Source organism: Phascolarctos cinereus, unplaced genomic scaffold (assembly GCF_003287225.1).
Source record: "Phascolarctos cinereus isolate Bilbo 61053 unplaced genomic scaffold, phaCin_HiC Scaffold_1;HRSCAF=81, whole genome shotgun sequence".
Classification (NCBI taxonomy): Eukaryota; Metazoa; Chordata; class Mammalia; order Diprotodontia; family Phascolarctidae; genus Phascolarctos; species Phascolarctos cinereus.
Genome location: NW_027555514.1, coordinates 216,859,316 through 216,881,171, shown reverse-complemented (window position 1 = coordinate 216,881,171; position 21,856 = coordinate 216,859,316). Strand labels below are relative to the sequence as shown.

Below are 21,856 nucleotides of genomic sequence, written 5' to 3'. Positions count from 1 at the left end.
CATTATCTACCAACACAAGGCTTTGAGGCCTACCCATGGAAGGAGGCCCTCTAGAGCCTCTGCTCTTCACCTCCCCCTCTATTCTTAGTCTAAACAAACAGAAAAAGTGGCCAAAGTGTCCCTTTAGTTGTCTTTAAAATGACTTTTTGGTTGTGGGATTGGTTGGGGGTACATCTCCTTTATGTCCTCTCAATCACAAAATAGCCCTATAAGATGACAAATGGGAAGCAGAATTGCATAGTAAGTGCCTTAGATTGAGAAAAACCTGAGTTTAAATACATACTAAGTTTAGATACATGCCCCAGATACATACTGTGTGAACCTGGGTAAATCACTTCTCCCCAGGCAAGTCTCTAAGACTATATATATCTGCATTGTTAGGAGCCCTTCACTGGGAGCTCTGTTCCAACAAAGTTATAGGTCCCATTTAAAAACAAAACAAAGCAAGACTGAAGACACTACCCCAGTCCAACTCTGCTTATCTCAAACCAAGCTCTGCTCTAAGGCAAGGAGGGGGTGGGGTAGGAAGAGAAACTAAGTGAGGGCACTTGCTACCTGAAAATAAGACACCCTCTGCCTCCCAACTCTACTGTCCCCACCCCCAGAGGATGCCTTCCTTTCTGAAAACTCAGTTTGAGGAGAGGTGAAAAGAGAACTCTATCCTAATGTCCCATACAAACCTACTAGTTGAGCCATCACACCACACCACACACACACACACACACACACACACACACACACACACGCTTCCTTTCCCCTCTTGGTCCTTCTAAGGACACTTGGAAAACTGGAGTTGAGAGTTAAGATTCATATGTTTGCTTAGAGTAAACCTAACAAGCAACTAGGGAGAAGGTGGGATTTTAACAGCAGCAGCCCAAGTCCACAGGAGAAGAGGGGGAATAAAAAAGAAACCATCAGACATTAAGTAAAACTAATTCACATTCACTGGTTTATTATTGATCACGGGGCACTTCACATCAACACTAAAATTCTTTATTGCAAGTTTTACAATAACCAAGTAAATTCAGTCCAAAAACCACAATGATCACAAGGGGGGTGAAAAATCTACCTAAAGTCTGGAGTTTCCGTCTCAGAACTCAAAGTTCTTTTTTATATTCTTTTGGCTCCTCAAACTGAACAGCTAGGAGAGGCTCCCGAGATGCATTTAGCTTTGTCTGCTGCCTTTCCCCCCCCTTCTCCTCCCACCCCCCCAAACAATGATACAAAAGAACTTCATAGCTTTGTTCTCCTTAAAATGACTTCCCCCTCCCTCACCTCCCCTGATGCATTTTTCAATGCAAAAGGCCTAAGGGGGAAAAAAGGAAAAGAAGAAACAGAAGAATTGGCCTAAAAACGTCTCTTTCCTTTTTCTTCCCTCTTTCCCCCTGAAAATTAACCAGAACTGGACCATCGCACCTTGCAATATATATATATATATATATTTTTTTTTACTGCTTTTTTTTTCTTAAAAAATAAATAAAACCCCCAAATGGCCTAAAAAAAGCCCCGCAGGTACCATGCTAAGACAACATCACATGCTTAAAAGGGTCCTTAACAGTGGAACGGAGAGAAGGGGAGAGGGGGGGCTTGTTTCCATGTATCTGTTGTTTCTGTTTGGAATAAGCAAAGGACAAGAGGTGGGGGGAACAGAAGAAAGAACCAAAATATATATATATATATATATATATATATTAGATTCTATAAATAAGAGTCAATTTGTGTGTGGGGGGTGGGGAAGTGGGTATGGGGGCGAGGGGGGTGTGATTTATGTTTTATAACCTGGTAATGTCCTCTGCTCGCTGCTCCTGTGGTGTTGAGCTTTGGGAATGGTCTTCAGTAGGGCCGGGGGTGGTTGCGGGCAGGGCGCTGGGCGCCGCTCCGGCTGGTGGGGCGGATCTGACTTTGGTGTTGGGGAGTCGGTGGTCCTTCTTCCATTTCATGCGACGGTTTTGGAACCAAATTTTGATCTGCCGCTCGGAGAGACACAGCGAGTGGGCGATCTCGATCCTTCTCCTCCGGGTCAGGTAGCGGTTGTAATGAAACTCTTTTTCTAATTCCAGGACCTGCTGGCGGGTGTAGGCTGTCCTCGAACGCTTGGGTTCCCCTCCATTATAATTGGGGTTCACTAGGAGGAGGGGAGGGGGATGGGAAAAGCAGATAGGGGGTTCAGAGGCAGCAGGCTTTCCTGACCCCCAACCCCCACCCCCTTCTCAGCTCGGAGGAGCAGGAGGGGAAAAATAATAAAGTCATCGAACTAAATGGGTTATAAAGAACTTGAGGGACGCTGAAGACTTTGTAGTCTAATAAGAGGGGAATCCTCATTGTAACGCCACTGAATTATTTATGCGCCCTTAGAAAGCGAGCAGAGTTTTCTCACATACATAACAGATCCTAGCACATGGCTCGGACTGCCCAGAGTAGCTAAGCCATAAAATTTATGGGGGATGTAATTACCCATTCTCGCTCGTAAATCCAGTTCAATTGTGCTAACCCAGAGACGCTCCTGGAGAGAGAGAGGGGGAAGGAGAGAAAGGAGGACGGGAGCCGGAGGGGGGACTGGGGAGGGTGGGAAGTGTAGAGGAAGAGGGGAGGGAGGAGGAGAGCAAAAAAGCAAAGTTGCCTACCCGTGCTAACGTGGATTTTTTTCATCCATGGATACACTATGGGCTGCTTGGATGCGGCGCTGGAGGGATGATCTGGGGCTGGCTGGCTGCAGGCTGGCGGGGCTGGGGAGGGGGAAGTGGAGGAGCCGGAGAGAGGAGCTGGCTCGCAGAGCGGCTGCGATTTCTCGGGGTGATGGTGCCCCGCCTGAGCCGGCCCGTGGCCTCTCGGATTGCCCGGTCCCTGGAGACTGGTACAGCTATATTGGCGCTCGGGATAGCTAGACCGTGGAGGTGGTGGTGGGTACAGCTCTTGATGGTGATGCTGAAATCCTGATTCCCTGGTCCGGCCGTAATATTCCGGACTATGCTCAGGGATGTAGCTATTTTGCGAATATTCCTCGCATGGAGGAAATTTCGGATCGATGTAGTTAGAGTCCATCAAATAGGAGCTCATGATCATTAATTTCTGGAGTGGAAAATAATTTTTCTCGCTTTGTCGTTTTTCTGCTCCATAAAGCCCTCCTACTAGCTAGCGACCCTGTAAAGTTACTTTCACCATGTGACTGCGCCGGCCAATCACGCCAAGCAACCTAGTCCCCGGATAAGGAACAGAATCGCTTTATTCAAAATGTATCCAATTTTTTTCCTGGTGGTGGTGGTGTGGGGGTGAGTGGGGGGCTTTGTGAGGGGGAGACTAGCCCCAAACTGACTGGAGTTAGGGTGTCTTCCTTCAACCCTTCAGTCAGTTTTCCCCAGCCCAAGAAGGCAAGGGTACCCCCCCAAGTCCCACTCAGAGAAAAGTAGAATCTGATTTGGGGCGTTGGAAGGTTGTGTGAGAGAGCCCCAAACCCCAGTCGTATTGTGTCTCCTTGATTGTATGTATTTTTTCCGAATGAATCCATTAATGGTTGTGTGTCTCAATCTGTCTAGGTCGAGAACCAATGAAGAGTGTGAAGTTGGAGCAGAGGTTGGGTGGGAGAGGACACCAGGCTGAGCAGGACACTGGTGTACCACAAGTCTAAGAAGACCAGAGCCCATGCCCTTCTCTGCCCCACTTAAACATACTCACCCAAGCCTACCCTCCGACTGTTGGGAGAGAAGGTGAGGTAAAGAATTTTACCTGGCAGGTAGAGCTGGCTGTATGCAAATGATTGTCATGCCTGAAGGTCTGGATGCCCTTAACTTGGTTGGAGAGAGATGCTATGTCTTTGGAAAAAGGCAGAATTCAGAACTCTTCCTCTTCGATTCCCCATTCTCACAGCTTCTCCCCCCAGAACCAGAGCTTCACCTTTACATTTTCAGTGTTGGGACTTTTCCAATGTCCTACCTACCTTGGCTTTCCAACTCTTGAAAATCATCTAAAAGGACTGCATCTGGGATTTTGGAAGGAAAAAAAACTGATAACATTTACAGAACTCTATCAATATTGACCATATTTCTACAGATGACCTATGTCTATAGCTATTACACAAGTAGATGTAGGATATCTCTATAAGTAGAGATGAGTAAATTTTGGTGCGATAGAATGCTTGCCGGTGCCCATTGCATGTGTAATTTTATGTATATACCTGTTAGGTGTGAGGCACTATCTATGGTACATGTGTGTAAACATGCATCCCAGAACACCCTTGGCTTAAGGCTGAATCTTAAGTGCAAAACTTCCCCCAGACCTCCAAGGAGCCAGAGGGTATTTTTTTTGTGGGGGGGGAGTATAGAAGTGGGGTCCTTTGGCGAGTGTGCATTGGAAAACAGGGAAAGGTGAAGATTCTGTTCTTCCAAGACTAGGTTCTGACTCAGCTGGGCCTATGGGGAGGTGGGGAGGGGATAAGGTGGAAGAGAGAAAGGAGAGGGGTTTTGGGAGATGGGATAAGGACCTGAGTAGATTCCTACTGATGTCCTTATCCATCCCCCATTCCCCCCAAATTAGACTACCCTGATGGCTTTCAGAAGGAGGAAAGGAGAGATAAGTGGAAACCTCACCAAGGTGGGGGAAATATAAGGCCCAATACAACACACCCTCAGAGCTGAAGAAGCCACTTCAGGACATCGATTCCAATTAACTGCCCCTGGATAAGTCATAGTTTGGTTGGGGGGGGAGAGTGCCGGGGGACAGGGGAGGGAAGAGGAGAGGAGAGAGGAAGGGAGGGAGCCGGATCCCCTTGTTGTACTTGATAACAATTATAGTTTAAAATCATAGCTTGCCGGGCCCAGCTATATTTTACTTGATAACAATAAAAGTGACACATAAAGTTAACTGTTTATGTTTTATTTATTAGACTAAATCTGCCAGCGGTGGTAGGAGCGTTTGCCTCGTCGCTGCAGCTTTTATAGGGCTGTAAAACGTCATAAATCAGTCTAGGGGAATCGCCGAGGCTCTTTGTGTCGGAGTAGGCGTGCTGCTGGCGGCCGCTGCCTGCTCCCTTCTTTCCACGAAAAGTCATAATGTGATTTTTTTCCCCCTCTGATTTTATTATTATGATCGCCGCCGTGATTAGTCAATCTACCTTTAATTCGCCACCCTGCGCTGCCACTGCCACTACCGCTGCCTCCCCTCCCCTCCCGGCCTGGTTGACACTTGAATTAGTACCTTTTAAAACAGCATAACAACTATTTGAGGGTTTAATTAGAACATCTGCAATTAAGGGAATGGGAAGGAGAAAGGGAAGAGAGGAGCTGAGAGAGGGGAAGAGACTAGAGCAGGGAGACTCAGGCTTATTCCTTTCGCTTCTAGAGCTTGGGGGGGCGAGAGTGAAAGATCTTCTCTCCCCCCAAATTAAGCCCCCCCCCTCATTAAGGGATTGAGGAGGAGAGGGAAAGGCAGCGGAAGGGGGAAGAATAAGAAGAAATCAAATTAAACCTCTGAATTGCAGCTATCCACTGCTCTGTTCTTGTTGGCAACTAAGTATTCTTTCTTCAAAGTGCTACCCACTCCCACTTTCCTCTTTTTATTTCTTCTTAGTCTAGTCTATGACTTCAAAGCTACCAGTTTTATAATTCATCTCTACCAAACCGTCCTACCACAACCAAATCTATATTCTTCAGTACGAAGGCTGTTCATTCTTTAGAATAGGAGCTTTGGTTATGTGTGGGTGTGAGTGAGTGTGTGTATACACACTCTCTGGAAAGGGGCACATTCCTTCTCCCTGAAGGGCAGAGAAAGCACCCTTCTTGTGCATACACATACACACCCTCAATAGGACTGGGGTGGAATGTTTGAATCCCCTGGAACATTGAATAATCCATTCAGGGAAATCAGAGCCAAACTTGATTGAAACTAGCTGGGAGTTCTGGTGGGAGGGAGCAGGAGGCTGGTTTGAGCTGCCTGTGCCTAAGCAGGGAGGTAGTGTAGGTTAATTGGGGAAAGTAAGATCCTAGCTCTAAATAGAGCTAGTAGTTTGGGAAGGAAGAAGTAAACAGTGTAATTCCAAGCTATGGGAGAGAATCAATGGCTAATCGTGAGCTGGAAATCAGCTTTCTCCACTGGGACACTGAAAAGTTAGGTGGGACTGAGGGAGAAGTGAAGGCAAAGCTTTCCACAAATATTCAGAATCCCCTTTCTAGGCCTGATGCTGATGGAGTCTTCCTCTCTGATCTTTGTCTGCCTTCTGGATACATGCATGCATGCATGCAAATGTACATACATACATGTATGTCTTTTGCATATATAGATTACATGTATCCATAATAATGTATCTATGTATGTATATCTATACACGTGTTCATGTATATGTGTGTGTGTGTATTTTCCCCTTCACCTGTGATTTCATCCATTAAGGGAGCTTCCTAGTGAGGAAATTCCTTCACAAATTCATAATAGAGATATGTACATGTCAGAGGGAATGGCTTTTATCATATATTAGGGGACTCACCTACTTAGATTTTCTTTAGGAATCTCTATCATTCTCCCTTTCTAGCCCCAGCCCTCTGCCCTCCAAACTCCTCACACTTTTCTTCCTGTTTCTAAAGACTAGCCTCTATCATAGCCTCCAATAAACTCATTTGATTATCTGCACGAAGGACCACATGGATGCATACCCCTAAAGCCTTCTGTTTATGCAGGTAAGTTTGTGTTATAGGAACTATCCTGAACACAGGGTGGGAGATCGGATTTAACTCTGCATTAAGCTAATATAACTACATTGTTAACTAACAACATACACGCAAACATAATACTAAATGCCAGCATGTGTGCCATAAAGATGCACACACACAGGGATTTGATACCATATTTGTACATCTCATTGAATTCTTGAATGTGAAGAGGAATCTATGTATTTATTTATACTCACACACTTAGACATCGATAGGACTCTGGGCATATATATTTACTTAGACCCACACCCACACTTTCTCTACATTTTGAAAGCTATTTTTGAGCAAACATATACATGTGCCCTTCACCTCTAATGGCCATACACATTTCACCTATAGAATATTCTGCATACCCCAACTTGCTCCCTTCCATAGATTTCCTGTTTGCATAGAGAAGCCACTGGGGCTTCCATGGCGTGTGAAAAACACTTCAATACTAACCTCCTCAATCCTTTTGTATTCCCCCCCTCTGCCTTCCCACCCCCATGGTCAGCTAGGTTCATCCTCCTCCCCCTTGCCTTATCCTAACCAGCCATCTCTCACCCCAGCCATTCATGCACACATCCCGATATTTTCTAATTTTATTTTTATTTTTGCTGCATTTTCGCCAGCATTTACAGTCTGTATCACCCCCAACCCCCATCTCCTGTCGCCTTTCTCTACGTCTAGGTCTGGTTTCTCTTTTCGGAAACATGTTTCAGTACAAAGCGCTTCCCTTCTGACAGTACTGAAGAAAAATAAGTGTTCATTGTGTGTGTGGCGTTATTGTGTCCGGCATTACCATATTGACCGTTGGATAACCTATATTCGCTCCCCCCTCCCATTAACAATCTGCGGCCCGAGAACATAAGTAGCTCTTGAGACTTTGTGATGCTTTTAAAAATCTCAGCCCTTAGACTCACCCCACTCCCTTCTTTTCCAAGGGAGAAAGTGTGTGTATGTGGGGGCAGGGGGTTATTTTGATTTGGATTTGAAGATTTTTTGTTTTTCGTCTTTTTGGTTGAAGGGAAAGAATGGGAGAGAAGATCATGGTCGTCCCCTCCCCCACTCCACAAACTGCAGGATTTTTTTAAAGAAAGGAGACTTCCACAGCCCTCCCTCTTTTTTCTTTCCAAATAAGTTGACTTCTAGATGACAAGTAATTAATTCCATTTTAATTTCTCCCCCCCCCCAACAACTTGAAAGCTCCAAACTGAAGCGAGGTCCCCTTCTGGTTTTGTTCCTTTATGACGCCTGGCAGACAGGACTAATGTATGCAAAGGAATATGCAAATGCTTAATTGATTTTTTTCTTAAATCTCTTGTCAGTAAAAGTAATGAATTGGTCTAAAATGATTTTAATAACCCGGACGTGTCAGTAGAAAATGCTCAACCTTCCCCACCCCCCACAATCGCCTATAGTCTCAAAAAAACCAATTATGGGCCCGTTCATTTCCCCTCTTTTAAAATATTAAAGATGAATTTCTCTTGTTTGTTCGGAGATCTCGGACAAGGTCCTCTTCTGGCTCACCCCCCCCTTCCCCTTCCTTTCCCTAGAATTCAATTTTCTTCAAATCTCGTTTAAAGTGGCTTTTTAAAAAGTGGACGCATTTTAATATTGGTTAGACAGAGTGACCCGCATTTCACCTCGGTTGTTTGACTTGTTCCAATAGGTCACTGCCATAGAGTTATTGATGGGGAAACTCCATTGAAATTTGTCTCTTCGCAAATGGCCTTTAGATCTTCCAGTGAGTTCAATAACTAGTTATAATGTGGAAGGGGAAAAATGAAGGCCCTGGGCTAACGAATTTGATGTTTCATTTTTATGCTGGAGAAATTATTAGTTTGGGCTTTGGTCCCCTTCCTCCCCCCCCCATGCGGGTCTACTGAATTCCACCCCCCTTTTAACCTTAGCTTCTGCTCTTGACCCCCCCTTTATTTTTTTTTAAATTTCATTCTTACTTTTACAATCTCCAACAGGAGGAAGGAGGAAGCTGAAGCTACTGGAGGTCTGTAATCTGAACTTTCGTTCTTGGAATGGGAAAGACTTTTACTTTTTAAAGGGTGGTGATGGGTGTGCTGTTGTGTCTTTTAAAGGCCTGAGAAAAAGCCTGGCTTTAGAACGGCTTAGTGTAGATGCTTCTAACCTTTGCTGGCTTTTGCAGCTGGGCAGAAAAATGTAGCGAGCTCATTGAGGACCTTTTGCTAAGGCATTAAATGTGTCAGAAACTGCGAGGCAGGCTCAGCTTTGGTCCCACTTCTGATGGGGAGAAACCAACGGGTTCTTGGGGTTGGAAGTGTTTTAAAAGAGGCATTGGAAGGGAGGGAAACCGGCTTCTTTTCAAGGCCTCTGTACCAAAATGACTCCTTCCAGAGATTTGCTGACTGGAAATTGGCCGGGGGTCACCCATTTGTTAGACTTTGTCTCTCCTTAGCCATCACTGCATTCTCTCTGGGGAAGCCTTAAAGTCCAGGAAAAGGTAAAATTTAGTAGAATCAATAAGACTGATGCAGAGGGGGCCTAGAGAAGTGAATGGGGTCGGGGCAGAGGATCTGGTTTTTGCATAAGGTTTCCCACGGGGAAAAAGAGGTCCTTCAGCTTCCCCTAAAATAAAAAAAATAAAAGTTGGTGGAGAGAGTCCTTGGCTCCCTGCAGAAATATAGCTGGAGAAAAGATACAGCATTGGAGACTCTGCACTATAAGCTCTCTTCAGGTCTATCTCCCTCACAGATGACCCAGAACCTCGCCAACTTACATCTCTATCCACATTATTATTAATGGTAATAATATCAATAATAGCATTTTTCTATCGGCAGGTCAGAGCACCCAGTTTTTCCCTTGACATTTTTCTCTTTTTCAAGCAGGAATTTTTTTTCTTTCTTGCAAAAGGAAAGCAATCGATCCTCTAGGCCAGCTCCCCAAGCTTCGGAGTCCCCTTTTTAAAATGTGTCATCATATCCTTCATAACCCCCTTAAACACCCCCAGCTAATCCCAGTCACTACAAATCTCTATATTTCCCATTTTCCAGAAAGAGGACAGATGGACAGATATAGGCTGTCTCCGTGGGATCTAAGACCCCAACCCCCTCCCCCAGTACCTCCAGATGAGGTTGCTCCGGCTCGACTTAGACCATAGATAGGTTCTCTGAATGACAAACCAATCTCCCCTCAGTAGTCTCCGGGGATCAGTACCCCAGTTCCCGAGACTCAGGCCCGCTAGAACCAAACAAAAACAAAAACAGAAACGTGGGGGAAGGGATGGGAGTGGTTGAGACCAAGGCCTGAAGCAAGCCGGACTTCTGAGAAAAGACATCCTATGTCCTCTCCAGCCAGTCGGGAAAATGAATCAATAGTGATTGGTTAATCAACTTGATAGAAATCCCTCTAGCTTCCCTGTTTCCGTCTCTGCCTGAGCTGTGCGCACCTCTCACCCTGCAAGCCAAAGAATTAAAATCTGCCTCGTGCTCTCCCACTCGTTTTCTGAACCCGAAAACTTCCTCCCTTGGAAACAGAAAGAGCCCTTGCCAGAAGTACACTGGGGATTCACTCCTATGTTAAGAAAGGGATTAATTCTTTATGTTAACATTTTTTTTAGTCTAGTCTGTTTCTGACTGTTTAGATTTCCCCACATTCCTTTAGTATTTTCGTCTCTGCTCTGAATCATCTAATTTACTTAGTATCACTCCTGTTTCCACACTATGCTGTTTTCATTGTTCAATACGATTCGCTGTCCTCTACCCGAATTATTCCATCTTGTTCTAGCATCCAAAAAAAAAAATCTATTTTCTGTCTTTTTTCTGGGGCATCCTATGTTATCCCAAATTACGTTCCTATTACAGTACCCCTCTACTCTGTTCCCGGTTTGAGTGTAACTGTGTTTTACATTATGTTATTCTGTCATCTAGAAATATATGCAAATACATACACTTCTATTTTCGTCCGTATCAGAGAGAGATGCACACATTTTATGTATTTGTGGATAGAGATTCATTCTGATTTTTAGACACATATATGGATAGAGAGGAGATAGACCTGTTCATACATACACCTCTCTATGGAGTCTTCCTCTATAGTATTGTTTTAAATATGTTATTTTCTTACACATTGTTCACCCTTGTGTTCTATACAGTTCAACGTGTACATTAGCACACGCTGGAGTTGGGTCTCTAGCAAAAAGGTCTCCAGTTATGACCTCTGCAGGCACAAATGCAGACACAACTCTGTAGAGAAGGTAAAACCCCTTCCCAATAGATGTGCTCTCCTCACTATCTATGGATAATGGGAAGACTTGAGTGTAAAGAAATAGTCATAACTCGAACATTGAAGAACGGGTGCAGACAAACACAGAAAGACGGTAATCTGAGTTTCATTTTTTCCGCTGTATCCCCCCCCCCAACTTCTTCAGGTGCACTCATAGGTGCTCAAGAAAACCGAGTTGAGAACTTTCTTTCACCGCGCCCCATCCCCGCTCCCCTCCCCCCAGTTAACTGTGGTCCTCCAGCAGAACCGAATACCTCAAGTCATTGAATCTACGCAGTCCGAGGGTAGGGGGATTTAAGGAGGGGAGAATCCAAGGTGGAAGCCAACTGTATTATTTTGGAGGGTGGAAAAGAGTAACAAATAGGGAATGGAGATAACCTTTTCCCGAGCTGACTTTCTATCTTTCGTCCTACAGACGATTTGATCGGCCATCGGCGTGTTTTCCCAGTTTAATTTCTCATCTGTTTACACCTAATAAACGCTTCTCGCTTATTCCCTCACGTCCTTTTCATTCTCTGATCCCTTCCAACACCGCAGCCATTAGTTACCATTATTGGTATTTTTATGAGGCTCTTTTCCCGAGCTCGGGGGTGGGGGTGGGGGCGCCTGGCTTTTTGGCTAGAGAAAAACTTCAGCGAAACTTCATATAGTTATAAACCTGTCCCCCTTTCCCGCCCCCAAGACTGAATCCCCCAACCCCAGTCCCCTTCCAAGAGCAGAAATGTTGCAGGGTAAATAAGAATTCGCCTGCTCTTGGTTATTAGAATTCTGAAGACGTTGGCATGTGTAGCGATCATTAGTCAAACCCGCGGAAGCCAAAGAAACCGAGGAGTTGGACAGAAGAAATCTTGGAAATGATATACAGGAGCCGGCTGGAGCATCAATTCAGGCCGATAAGAGCGGGGCTGCTGGGAGCTGGGGCGGGGAGGGTGTTTAATTGGGCTCTGGGTACCTTTCATAATTAGGAAGGAGGAAGGGAACTTTGAAAGCCCCCAAAGGGAGACTTTGCACCCTTTTTTGGTCCCCCAGTGAAAACCGTGTAGGTTCGTGGACACCTTGAACCTCTTTTCCAAATGCCCTGAGATCAAGAGGCAAGAAGAAAAGAAAGGCACCCCCACTGCATACACAGGAGGAATCCAAACTAGCTTTAAGTACAACCTGAGAAGAGAGGGGAGAGAAGAAAGGTTTAGGTTGCTACCATTTTGCTGACATCTGAGGGTTTTCCCTCATACCATTCCTTCTTTTTAGAAAAAGGCATCTAGGGTGAGAGGCTCCTATGAGTAGAGTCAGAGGGCAATTGGGTGAGATGAAAGCTCAGGCTAAGGGAATCAGGAGGAATGATAAAGCCTCTGGGAGAGTCCATAGGACCTGGCAGAGTGAGACATATAACCATTCACCTCTTCTTATTTGGGCTGCAGCACTCAATCTAGGGTTTGTAAGGCAGGGGTGCAAAGACCTAGGTCACACTTAGGAGTGGCCAGGGAGTAATTTAGTGTAATAAGTGAATGCTCCAGAAAAAATGCTTCTCCACTTCCCCCTTCCCCCCACATACTCTTCATGGCAGAAACCAAAATGCAGAAGGAGAAAAGAAATCACCACCACCACCACCATCCTCAAATAGGCATCTATGCTTAGTTAGGGACCATCTCTAAATAAATCTAAATACTCAAGTATGCAGTCATACTATGAAGAAGACCAAGTAAGTAGAGATATAATAAAGAATAACATTTGAAACCAAAGAGTTATGTAACAAAAGACATCTATAAATGCCAGTTTTCTGCATTAGATTACTGAATGTTCATTTAAGTTTGAAGAGGGAGGTTAATAAATACACACCAGCAAATTCATTTGTATACACAATCCATACACTAGCAAATCAGTATGGATTTGGATTTAATGATATTTACAAATATGCACCCAATCGTACACCCACCACTGCAGAAAGGGCCATAATGTACACTCAGGTATAGTAAAGAGAAATATCTAATCCCTCGTGAAAGATCCATCAACATGCATTTAAAGCTGTGGCGAGGTAGTATGTAAAATAGTTTCTGACTGTATACTCGGAGGACGATCTTTAAATACATGACCACATATACAGAACTCTCTCTAGACAGGCACATTTTTATATGGACACGGATGTCCAAGTTAATGTGTCTAGGACGTCTATAGGTATCAAATGCAGACACATCCCCAAGCCAAGAAAGAGACACTGGGTTTGACCGACGTACAAAGACCCCAGAAGTAGAGAAATATATACTCTCATTTATAGCATATGGGGCATTTCTCTTGAGAGGAATATTAACCCTCAAGTCTCGGGGCGGGAGTAGGGGGGAAGCGTAGCATTGCCTCTGGTGAAGTCGAAACTGAGGCCGCAGGTGGGGGATTCATTTGGCTCTACCCCTTATCCCCTCCCTTCTTTTTCTTTCTCTCTCCCCCTCCCCTCTCCCTTCCCCCACGCCACTCCCACCCCCTCACCGAAAGACCAAGGGAAAAGCTCTTCCGACGTGGGACTCAGAGACTCCTTAGGCAGACTCAGAGGCAGCAGGGGGCTCCGGGTGTCACGAGGGGAAGGCTCGTTAACATTACGAAATGGGGTCATTTGGATAAAATATGATTTTGTTTGGAGGCAGCTCCACAGAGAGGAGGCATCAGGCGTGTACAGCGCGAAACCGCCTAGGAAAGAAGGCTACCACATGCACTTACTCTCGTTCACTCACACACGCACACACAGCTCTCAATTACTTTCCACCACAGCCCCAGAGCACTAGCTTGGATCGGCTAGGAGTTGCATTTCCCCTCCCCCTCTCACCCCTACAGTGATTTTCCTCTTTTGATCCCACAAGCTCTTATGTAAACCTCAGAAATCCTATATATGGGGAAGCCGACTTTATATTTGGAGGAAGGGGTCAAATGGAGGCAAGAAGTCCTCTGAAGAAGGAAACCTGACCGATCTGTATGCCCTGCTCCTGGTCCAAACCAACACATTCAGATTTTTAGTACCAATAGCTTTTCCCCACCCCTTGTATTCAGTGTTATTTGGGGAGACTGCCTTGAGGTCTGTGGAATTGTTGTGTCTTTTAGAGGTAAAGAGATAAGGAGAGGCAAGACAGAGCAGTGTCTATACAGTCAAAAAAGATGAAAAGTTGGAGCAGCTCTTCCCTTGAGGGAAAAAAAGGAAGACAACATTTTTTTTCTTTCTCCACAGAAAAGTGGAAGATTTGGGAGCTGAGGGAGAATGAAAGATTACATCCATAACTGTTCTAATTCTCTGTTTTACATCTCTAGTGTAGGCCACAAAGTGACAAAATGAGTACAAAAGAGAGACACAGACACACATACACCAGGAGATACAGAGACAGACAGAGACAGAAACAGAGACAGAAAGAACTCTTCTGTCTAGGTGCGCTGGAGGGGCTCAGAATCAGAACACAGGGTTTCCTTCTTGCTTCCTCTTTAATTGGGTTTTATTGGGGGGTGAGTTTGGCTGGGAGGGACCATGATGGGTACTTAGGGGGTGAAATGCCATTTAGATAGCAGGCTGGGGAGCATTTACAAAGCAAAGCCTCAGATGCCATTTCCTGGGAAGGGACCAGATCAAAACAACCTCCTCTCTGCGTTTATGACCCTGTCTCTCCTCCCGGCGGAAAAGCACCTTCAATAAAACTTTAGCTTACACCCTACCCACCTCCACCCCCACCCATCCAACACTCCTACATTAGGGGAATAGAAAAGCAAGGAAGCTCAATTAAAAATGGCATAGACAGTAACCAACCTCTCTATACCCTTCCCCTATCCCTGATTTTCCAAGTGGTTAGAAAATTACCTCTTCTTTTTTTTTAAGTACTTACTGAAAAAGATTTTCTCCAGTGTCTGTGCAATCAAGAAGTCCAAGGGGATTTAAGCAACAGATATTCCAATGGGCCAGCCCCCCAGGCAGAGGAAAAAGAAGAAAGCAAAGGAAAATAAAGGCTACTCTTTTTCCATTAACCCAGTTTAGCCAACTATAATCATGGCCAAGACAGAAATAAACACCAAAGGTCACCCCGGGGGAGGTCTGTTAGGTGGTTTTAGGTTTCTGAAGCACAAAATTAAGAAGGACTGGGAATTGCCAGAGGGATAGGAATAGGTGAGAAGGGGAAGAGAGAGAAAGAGAGAAAAGGTGGGAAAAGAAGGCTGGTTTAAATGGTGTGTGGGGGGGGAATGCCTAACGTCCTGCCTATTGGAGAAACTGGACTCTTACCTACACAAATCTACAGGCACAAACATGCAGACGTTTATACACACAGCCACAAATGTAGAGCTACAAAGAGATTTATAGTTATGTATGATATATACACCTATTTTTATGTAAGCATATAGTGCTACTTGCTGGGAATATCTCTACACATCTGTGGGATTGAGTATAAATAAACACATCCCCTTACACACAAGAATACACCAACATTGTATGCAATATATTACGTTACAGACCAGATGTTATGTTTGATATCTCCAGTTACACCTGGGATTCCTTATCCTGGAATTCCTAAAGTATGTTCTAAATCAGACGTTGAATCTGGTATTGAGTTCTTCCCAGGGTATATGGATGCTATAAAAAAAAAGGGGGGGTCTTGGGACAGCAGCATTACAGAGCAGATTCAAACCCATCCAGCACACATTAGGCAAGTGTAAATCTAGCATGTTTTTGCAAAACATTGGATACACATTCTGAAGGGCATTGGGAGATAATCTAATCCAATCATTTTACATTTATGAATGAGGAAACTGAGGCTCAGAGGGAACAAACATGTAGTAGGATATATTGTAGCAGAACTAGGATTTAAATTCATATCCTTCCATTCTAAATCTTTCCACTATATCCCACATACTTTTTTTCTGACCGGGTTTCCTTCCTAATTCCCCAGAGAATGTTGGGAAAAGGAAACTCTGGATCCCTTAAGGAACAGGGAAGCACATAGACAAAAAGATTCATAACACCTCTCAATTCGTCCTTCACATTCCACTGAACAACAAACACCCTCTGCCCCCAAGCACTGAAGACCCTCCCAGGCCTTTACCACTGGTCTAAGATACAGAAGAGAAAAGCTACTGAGCAGACATTCCTGACTTATATAGGCTCCATAAAAAGAGGAAGAAGGGGACTAGAGAAGGATCTCTTTTCCATCTCTCCTTTCCATCCAATATCCCTCCCTTGACACCTCAAGAAAACTTTCTCAAGAGATCCCTAGATGTCTTCATTTCAAAACTAGATTCCCCCCCCACCCCACCTCCGCCACCATCCAGTATAACCAAGGTGTTGAATTCAGAGCCTTTCTCTGGAAGAAAGACACTCCAAGGTGGTGTCTATGCGTGCATAACAAAACCCAATAAACTGAAGCCTTCACACAAACAAAAATCTCATCCCTACCCCTCTCCCTTTAGCCCTACTAATCCTGATGGAGAGTGAAAGTTGGTTTAACTTAAACAATCCCCAGGGTCTATCTTTACTGGACTGAAATTCTCCAGATAAAACATTTCCCTGTGACAAGATCAACATGATTACTGTAGTCTTCCTCCACCTCCATTCCTCAAAGATTTGGTAACTTTAGCTATCTGAAATCTAATGTGGTGAGGCTGCATATTGAGAATCCAATCCCCAAGATATCTCCTCCCACCAAAAAAACAAATCACTTGATAGTGAAGAGGGGGCTATGGAATGGATGATTAGGGCATCTGTAGATAATAGGTTTTGGATTAAAGATTTAGTCTCTCCTACCCCCCTTCCTCCTCCTTTCAATTTTTTTTCTTACCTAATCTTTTTACCTGACCTCAGAGGTCCTGTCCACGTGGATATTTGTCCTCCCCATCCCCCCACTTAGAAAAGCAAATAAATACAGGGAACAAGCCAAGGAATAGAACAGTGGACACTCCGACTTTCTCCCCACTTACTTAATAAAGAATCCTCCATCTTCCAGAGCCCAACTTTAAGAGGGGGAGAGATTTCCTTCTAGCATGAAGAGAGACAGTCGGATAAGCTCACTTGAGGTTTTATGATACACCTGAACTGGGAATTGAGGGGTTAGAAGCAAGAGAGGGAGAGGCAGTTTCCTTTTCTACTTGGCCTCCATGGGAGTCCAACAAGGGAAAATGTTCCTGTAACAAAGTTCTGAAAAGTGGAGTTTGAATTTTGAGGCAAAGAAAGTCCTAAGTCTCTCTGTATCCCCCTGGGGTTTGTCTACAAGACAGGTATTTCATAAACTGACTCGATCACTTTCCTTGCCCTCTCATAGATTCTCTCACACAGACATATAAATCCACATGAACTCCTGTTGAATATATATACACTCTTAAATAGGGCACTCACACTCCACACACTTAGACACATTGATGCACCATCATTCACACTGATATGCAGAGATAGTCTCTGTACACATACACATGCACATGCACTCTGTTAGACTTGCACACACATACAGAAACACACATACACACACTTTCTCTTTTATATTGATCCACATTCTTCTCTGGATAAGTTAACCTTAAATCTAAGGTTTTTAAAAGAGAAAAGGAGGGAAGAATTAGCAACTCAAACAGTTGTATGATTTACATCAGAGGATTTATGGGAAGGAATATCCACTTAGCTATTGCCCTTTCTGGACTTTCTGGCCTGCTAACCTGATCCCCAATTAATTTTAGGCTTCTTCCCCCAAAAGGACCCACCAAATTTCAACTTTACAAAATCTTCACTCCTCACCTTCTCTCTGTAAACATTTATTTCCACATTTGGAGTCTTATTCATTTCTACCACAAACCCTTGCCTCATCTTTGAGGATACTTTATCCAGGTAAGTTACTGGAGTATCTCTCTTTACCCTTACTATCACCGGACAACAACATTAGACAAAAGTGAAAACTCGAGGAAAATTTAGCACTTGTGAGATTAGTCTTTAAAAGTCTGCATTTAGATCAAGGGAAATGACGGCTTCAGATTTATTCTTGTTTGTAAAATGGAATCCATGAAAGCTCCCCATCCAACACAAAGGGGTCAGGTCCACACTAGAAATCATTCGGACAATTCCCTCCCACCTCACCCTTTAGCCTCAATGGCCCTTTAGATATTGGATTTTTAGAAATCAGATTTGGATCAGAGATCCATCGTTCTCAAAGCCAGGTCAGTCGAGCTCAGGACTCCCCAAGACAGGATGGGGGCAAATGGGAGAGAAAGTCACAAAGAGAAAGCCAGCACCATTCACAGAGTAATATGGCTCCCAGTGTTGCCCGTTGGTGAGGGTGGATTAATGTTGGGGGTGGGGGGCGGCGAGTGTAGGGGACTAAGGAAAGATATGGGGGGGAGGGAACAGAGAAAGGGACCCAAGGACTTTTTGCTGATTGGCTGACGGGGGGCATGTGACCTTGCTTAGCGCATGCCTGATTGGTTGCTTGACCTCTCCCTGGGTTAGAGACCTAGGAACAAAAATACAGCATTCCCTCCTGCTGCAGTGAGGATACCTTGGCACCTGATGAAAGGACAGGAGGCATTTGATGCCCCTCCTCCTCTCCAGAAAGGAGCCAAGTTCATGCAGAGGTGGCTCGGGGCGATAGAAAGACCAGGAAAGAGTCCCTATTAGCACATTCCTGTTTCCCTGGTGCAAAGGACAAAACAGTGAAACTGACCAATGCAAAGTGCAGGAGGGAAGGAGTGCGGTCAGGGAAGTTAAATGGTTCTACTGTGCCCAGGTAAGAGAGAAAGAGCCCAAGTGAGTTAGAAAAACATGTTTGCTCGTATTTGTGTGTAAAGCACACGCCACATATACATGTTTGTGTGCCATGCTTATGGCTGAGTTTTTAGTGAGCCTTCAAGTCTTTGTACTGAAGTTTGTATGTCCAGTTTGTCTTACTCCCAGATTTCCTGACTCTACCCTTTCCTCAGAAAGAAACTCAACTGTCCCTTCCATCAAAGCCGTAGGGATAAGCAAGAAAGCTAGAGCAGTCGAACGAAGAAGAAGTGATAGGTAATACACCCAAAGCACACATTCCAGCCCAGCGCTCCAGAGAGACCTGGCTCTGTGCAACCTACTGCTTTCAATTTTGGGGAAATCCTCCAAAAGGTGGGAATTAGAGTAAGAGAAGAGTAGGAGCTATGAATGGGAGAGGAAGAAGTATACTTAGAGGCGAGGAAGTTGACAATAAGTGGGCAGAGAGCTTGGGAGGATTAGGAAAAGGGAAGGGGCATCTGAAAAAAGATACACAAATGCATAAATGATTATGAATAAATGGTTATTAATAGCAAAATTAGCCAAAGGAGTGATGTCGAAGGATTGCTTCATAGTTAACCTAGATATACCAATCTGGGAGTAGGAGAGGCTGGGCTTTCTACCCTTCCAAGTGAAGGGAAAGAAGGTGCATTTGAAGGTTTTTATTGGCCAGGGCTCAGTGCTAAGCTGGAGCAGTGTGGTGGGGATGAAGCAGAGAGTAGGAATTCTTAAAATGTACATCCCTGTTGAACCCATTTGGTGTAAGAAGAATAAGATAACATAGTAAGATAGCTAGAGTGATTCCCTAAATAACTCCCTTTGGCTCTATATCTCTCTGCCTCTGTCTCTACTCTTTCTCCTTTACCCTCTCTAGGTTACTGCTTTTGTCTCTCTGGGTCTTTTTTTATTTCCCTCTCCCACTTCAGGTTTTCGGTTTGCTCTGAGTCGATGCTGACACATCCTCTTCTGCCCTTCTCCCACCTCCAACATTGCTTTGACACTCCAGGTATCCCTTGTCTTCGAATAGGCTGATGTCATGTCTTTCCCCTTTACTTCCCTTTCCCCTCTCCCCCCTGCTTCTCTGATCTGCTAGTCCATTTGGGGAAGCCAGTTTTTATCCACAAACAATTCTGACCTACCCCAGTCTCTCTGGGATGGAGAATACTCCAGGGCATAAATTTACCTAGATTCCATGTGTGCATGCTTTTGCTACGTAGGATAACGTGACGCATAATAGGAGGAGGGGAGAGCATGTGCTCTCAGGTGTGTGGGGACACGTGCCTCCAACACCCACACTTAATGTGCTCTTTCTCTTTCACCTTCCCCAGTACAAAGACCCTCCAAGTCAGATGTTAGCACAGTCGGAACTCCAAGCGCTATAGACCATTCTCCTTGAACTACCTGCCCATCGGAACAGGGTGTTCCTGGCAGAGGATTCTTTCTCCTTGCTCAAACCCACTCCTTCCAGATTCACAGGGCTTGCACAAAAAACCAAAACCTTCCATTGAACTATTCTAGTTTTTGCACTCCTGGGGCCTGACCACCCTAGAAGCTAAGAAGGGAAGGGAGAATCTATTAGGCAGCTTGAGAGAGTAGCTGAGAATGCCTCCTTCCCTCAGACTCTTCCATGACATTGAATTCTGAGGGCCAGAAGACAGCTCCTTCCTCTTCCACCTTAACCCCTGGCTTGGCCTAGAGTGCAGAGGGAAGGATGAGTGAGGTTCAGGGTTATTTCCCTGAGTCTTGGGACCAACCTACTCCAACTGAGGTCTCCTTTTCCTTAGCCCACCCTGGCAGCTCAGAAGTCTCCTCAGAAGCCCTTGAAGATGAAGAAAGAAAAAAAGAACATTTCCAGGTGACTCCCAGCTCTACCAGGAGAAGGAAAAAAAGCAGATAATCTCCCATTCTTCCCTCCTGCCTATGTCTCAATCCAACCAGTGCTCTTATCTTCAAGATAGTCCAATCCAGCAAAGTTTTGAAGTCAGCTAATTATAACCAAGGGCAAGGGTGGGGAAAGTAGGTAGGAGAAAGAGGGAAGTTTGCTTTGCACTCAGAATACAAATATTCTAACAAGAAGCCAGCACGACTCTATCCCCATCTAGGATTCTCAGTCTTCCCAGACTGGGAAGATTAGGGAAGGGAGGTAAATTCTTTACTGAACTAAATGCTCTCTTCCTAAAGTACCTTAAAAGAATAACTTGTGATTGAGAGAAAATGAGGTGGAGGGGCAGGAGAGAGAGATGAGTCAAAGAACTTAGCTCTCCCCCCAACCTTGCCTTACCACTCTGCAAATACAACAGCTCTCCCCACCCAATCCCAACTCCAGTCTTCCTTTCCTCTCTTTTCTTTTCAGGGGACTTCTTCCCCTTTCTCTCCCTTTAACTGTGATCACAAGTAGTTGGGGGAGTTTTGTGCGTAAAACGGAGAAAAGGGGGGAAGAGGGAGGAGAGAGAGAGAGAGAGAGAGAGAGAGAGAGAGAGAGAGAGAGAGAGAGAGAGAGAGAGAATTAACTTACAGCGTTCGCCTGGGATTCATTTGCGAAGATGTAACCTCTCTTAACATCATCCCCAGCCGCCGTAATCCCCTCTAACTGCCTGGCTCTCTGTCCTAGCATTAAACCTCACCAGCAGCTGCGTTGCTGGACAGTTAAGATTATATATGATGTAAATATATTGTGGGTTTGTCAGCTCTCCCTACGCCATAAAACTTGGTTTAATGACATCACGTGGTTCCCCAAGAGCCACTCACGGGCCTGCCTTCGGGCCATTCACATAAATAACCTCCAAAAGTTTCAAACTCCTAAATTCACATAGAAGCCATGCGTTATTTCTCGAATGCTCACTTACACTTAAAAAACCCTCTTTGCTTCCTCCCTTTCCCCCACCCCGCACCCCCTTGCATGGTGGGGGGTAGGGGAGGGTGGGTCCTTATTTATTTACTTACTTAGTTACTGACTTATTTTCATAAGGACCTGTCGCCTTCCGTGGTCGCGTGATTTTTTTCCTCCTTTTTTTTTTCCTCCTCTCTCCTCTTATTCCTCAGAGTGGGCCCGTGCCCCCCTCCCCACTCCCTCGGGAAGGTAAGTCATGCTTCTTCCCCTTTTTTCTTGCTGCCAGAAGGGTTGGGCTCCAGGGAGAAGGGAGGGGGCAGGGGAGACAAGTAATCTGTGATCTCCGTTTGGGACTCA

General features: G+C 44.9%; 1 protein-coding gene across 1 annotated transcript; it reads right to left on the bottom strand.

Annotated features, from left to right (window-relative positions):
• Positions 1 to 926: 926 nt before the first annotated feature.
• On the bottom strand, positions 927 to 21,314 carry HOXC4 (homeobox C4). The gene is made up of 3 exons (XM_078145576.1): positions 21,185 to 21,314; positions 2,625 to 3,976; positions 927 to 2,125 (listed from the first exon to the last, which is right to left on the bottom strand). The coding sequence occupies exons 2-3, from the start codon at positions 3,061 to 3,063 to the stop codon at positions 1,773 to 1,775; spliced, it is 792 nt and encodes a 263-aa protein (XP_078001702.1). The 5' UTR covers positions 3,064 to 3,976; positions 21,185 to 21,314; the 3' UTR covers positions 927 to 1,772.
• Between the last annotated feature and the right edge of the window lie 542 nt (positions 21,315 to 21,856).

Bases quoted from the DNA above. Each gene is read 5' to 3' on its own strand.
- HOXC4 (XM_078145576.1), bottom strand. From the start codon at position 3,063: ATGATCATGAGCTCCTATTTGATGGACTCTAACTACATCGATCCGAAA. The intron at 2,126-2,624 runs GTAGGCAACTTT...CCCTCCTCCTAG, and splicing joins AAAAATCCACGTTAGCACGG to TGAACCCCAATTATAATGGA.